The sequence below is a fragment of the Protobothrops mucrosquamatus genome, unplaced genomic scaffold, assembly GCF_001527695.2.
Source record: "Protobothrops mucrosquamatus isolate PMUCROS unplaced genomic scaffold, P.Mucros_1.0 scaffold4345, whole genome shotgun sequence".
NCBI lineage: Eukaryota > Metazoa > Chordata > Lepidosauria > Squamata > Viperidae > Protobothrops > Protobothrops mucrosquamatus.
This window is the reverse complement of record NW_015390259.1, coordinates 76,135-79,139: the sequence shown is the minus strand read 5'-3', so window position 1 is coordinate 79,139 and position 3,005 is coordinate 76,135. Positions and strand designations below refer to the sequence as shown.

Genomic DNA, 3,005 nt, shown 5'->3' with positions numbered 1-3,005 from the left:
AAATAATGATTTAGCTGAGGGATTTGTATTTTTTCTGCTGAAGACTGATCCCCACTGTGGAGGATGTGCTAGGGGCAAAATTGAATTTTAACACACACACACACACAGACACACTAGTTACAATAGTTCATTTAGTGACCTTTCAAAGTTACAACGGCACTGAAAAAAAGTTGATTTATGACCGTTTTTCAGTTACCACCTTTACAGCATCCCCATGGTCATGTGATCAAAATTCAGATGCTTGGCAACCGGCTCATACTTATGACCGTTGCTGTGTCCCAGGGTCACGTGATCCCCTTTTGCAGCCTTCCTTCTGACAAGCAAAGTCAATGGGAGAAGCCAGATTCACTTAACAACCGCGGGACTAACTTATCAACTGCAGTGATTCACTCGGCAACTGTGGCAAAAAAGGTCGTAAAATGGGGCAAAACTCACTTAACAAATGTCTCACTTAACAACAGAAATTTTGGGCTCAATTGTAGTTGTAAGTCGAGGACTACCTGTATATATAAGAATATATATACTTAGAATCACAGAGCTACAAGGGACCTATAACAGAATAACAAGAGTTGTAGTCTTCTAGTCTAACCCTCTTATATGATTCCAGAGAATTTCACATTAGATTTTCACACTCACATTAGATTTTCATATTCACTTCTTAAAATTAAATTTGCTTTAAAAATTATAAAAAATTTAAGTTGGCAACAAAATTTCCAAGGAGACAATTTCAAACAGACAAACTCCAGGAGGCAAGATGTTCCAATTGGCAAATTTTCTCACGCTACACGCTTGTCGAGGTTTTTCTTCTGTGTGGATTTTTCATTGTGCATCTGAAGATCTGATTATCAGATGAAAACCTTTGCCACATCCTAAGCCCTCATAAAAGTTTCTCTCCAGTAAGAATTCACTGATGCTGAAAAAGAGTATTTTTTCAGGCGAAACATACATCACACTCCAAATATTTATGCTGCATCTTTCCTATATGGATCAGAGCAGGGGTGTCAAACTGCCAGCCCACGAACCGGATGCATCATAGCAAAAGTGCACCCACCCCATTGCCAGCAACGGCATAAAAAGTCACGACACGTCGTTAAAGATCACGTGACGTTGCGAGTTTGATACCCCTGGATTAGAGTATGATTTTTAAGGGATGAATGACAAAAAAAATGCTCTCTCATGATCTAAGAGTTTCTAATTCCCACCCACACCCACCCCTCTTTAGGAACTCTTACATGACTTCTAAGGGTTGAACAACTATAAAAAACTGGTCCACCATCAGGGCGTAAGGCCTTTTCCCATTTGAGTTTTCTGATATCTCCCTTTTAAGCAAAACATTTCTACATACTATGAGTCTTTATGGCTTCCTTCTTTTATGGACCTTTTGATGAGTTCCAAGGTGTTGTTTTTGGGAAAAGCATTTCCCACACTCCACACATTTGTACGGCTTCTCCCTAGTGTGGATCCTCTGATGTATCCGGAGTTCAGCAGACACCAGAAATCGCTTGTCACATTCTGGGCACTGATAGGGCCTGTCTCCGGTGTGAAGTCTCTCATGTCGAGTTAGGCTTGTCCTTCGGGCGAAACATCTCCCACACTCCGGACATTTATATGGTTTCTCTCCACTGTGGGTTCTCTGGTGTATCCGGAGTTCAGCAGACACCAGAAATCGCTTGTCACATTCAGGGCACTGATAGGGCCTGTCCCCAGTGTGAAGTCTCTCGTGTCGAGTTAGGTTTGTTTTTTGGGCGAAACATCTCCCACACTCCGAACATTTATGTGGTTTCTCTCCACTGTGGGTACTCTGATGTAACAAAAGGCTGTATCTCCTAGAAAAACATTTATCGCACTCCGAGCATTTATGGGGCGTCTCTCCTATATGGGCTTGCCAGTGACTTCTAAGACGATCTGAATTAATAAATGCTCTCCCACAGTCTAAACATTTGTATTTTCTTTCCCCTCTATGAATTTTCTTATGCTTTCCAAGGCTTGACAACGTACGAAAAAATTTTCCACACTCGATGCACTGATAGGGTTTCTCCCCTGTGTGGATTATCTGATGTAGAAAAAGACTTTTCTTTAGAGCAAAACATTTCTCACAATCGTTACATTTATAAGGTTTTTCTCTCGTGTGCGTCTTTTGGTGTGTCCAAAGTGTGGAAGGACTCCCAAATCGTTTCTCACATTCTGGGCATTCATGGGGTCTTTCCCCAGTGTGGATTGTCTGATGTACCCGCAGGGATGATTTCCTGGAAAAACATTTCCCACATTCCAGACATTGATAAGGTCTCTCCCCAGTGTGGATTCTCTGATGTCGCTGCAGGGATGATTTGTTGGAAAAACATTTCCCACATTCTAGGCACGTTCTGCTTTCCTCCTCTGTGTGTGTTTTATTATGTTTGCAAAGTGATGAACTCCGAGTGAAACATTTTCCACACTCTAAGCATTTATAAGGTTTTATTTCCATGTGAATTTTCCCGTGGATTTTGAGACTTGTTTTTCGAACAAAAGATTTCCCACACTACAAACATTAATAAGGTTTTTATCCAGTGTGGATTTGTTGATGTTTAAGCATCTCTGAGTTTTGAGAAAAGCAAAGCCCACATTGCACACAATTTCAGGGGTTCCTCTTCAGTTGGGCTGTTCTGAGGCCTGGAAAAACACTGAGGCCTTCCTGAGGTCTCTTTCCCTGGTGGATACGATAAGGAGCTCCGATGTCCCAGCCTTTAGCAAAATGCTTCCCACACTCTCCACATTTGTAGGGCTTCAGTCCGAGGTGGCTCCGGAGATGTTTGGGAAAGCTCCACAACCACGAAACGAGTTCCCACACTTCAAACACAGATGGGATCTATTCTCAATGTCCAGCGTCCGGATAATCAAAAGGAGGAATTTGTGAGTAAAGGATATCTCGCACTCAGAGCACTTGAAGAGTCTCTCCTGGTTCCTCTGAGGGGACCTTCTATCGAAGTATTTCTCCACCCAGCATAATTTCCGGCGCCTTCTCAGTT

At 42.3% G+C, this 3,005-nt stretch overlaps 1 protein-coding gene across 1 annotated transcript in view; it reads right to left on the bottom strand.

The window, feature by feature from the left end:
* Positions 1 to 1,346: 1,346 nt before the first annotated feature.
* Positions 1,347 to 3,005, bottom strand: part of LOC107298869 (zinc finger protein 91-like) — a 21,444-nt gene continuing 19,785 nt past the window's right edge. The window contains exon 3 of the mRNA XM_015828233.2: positions 1,347 to 2,352. Within this exon, the coding sequence (XP_015683719.1) occupies positions 1,355 to 2,352 (998 nt within the window). The 3' untranslated portion in view covers positions 1,347 to 1,354. The remainder of the gene's footprint in view (positions 2,353 to 3,005) is intronic.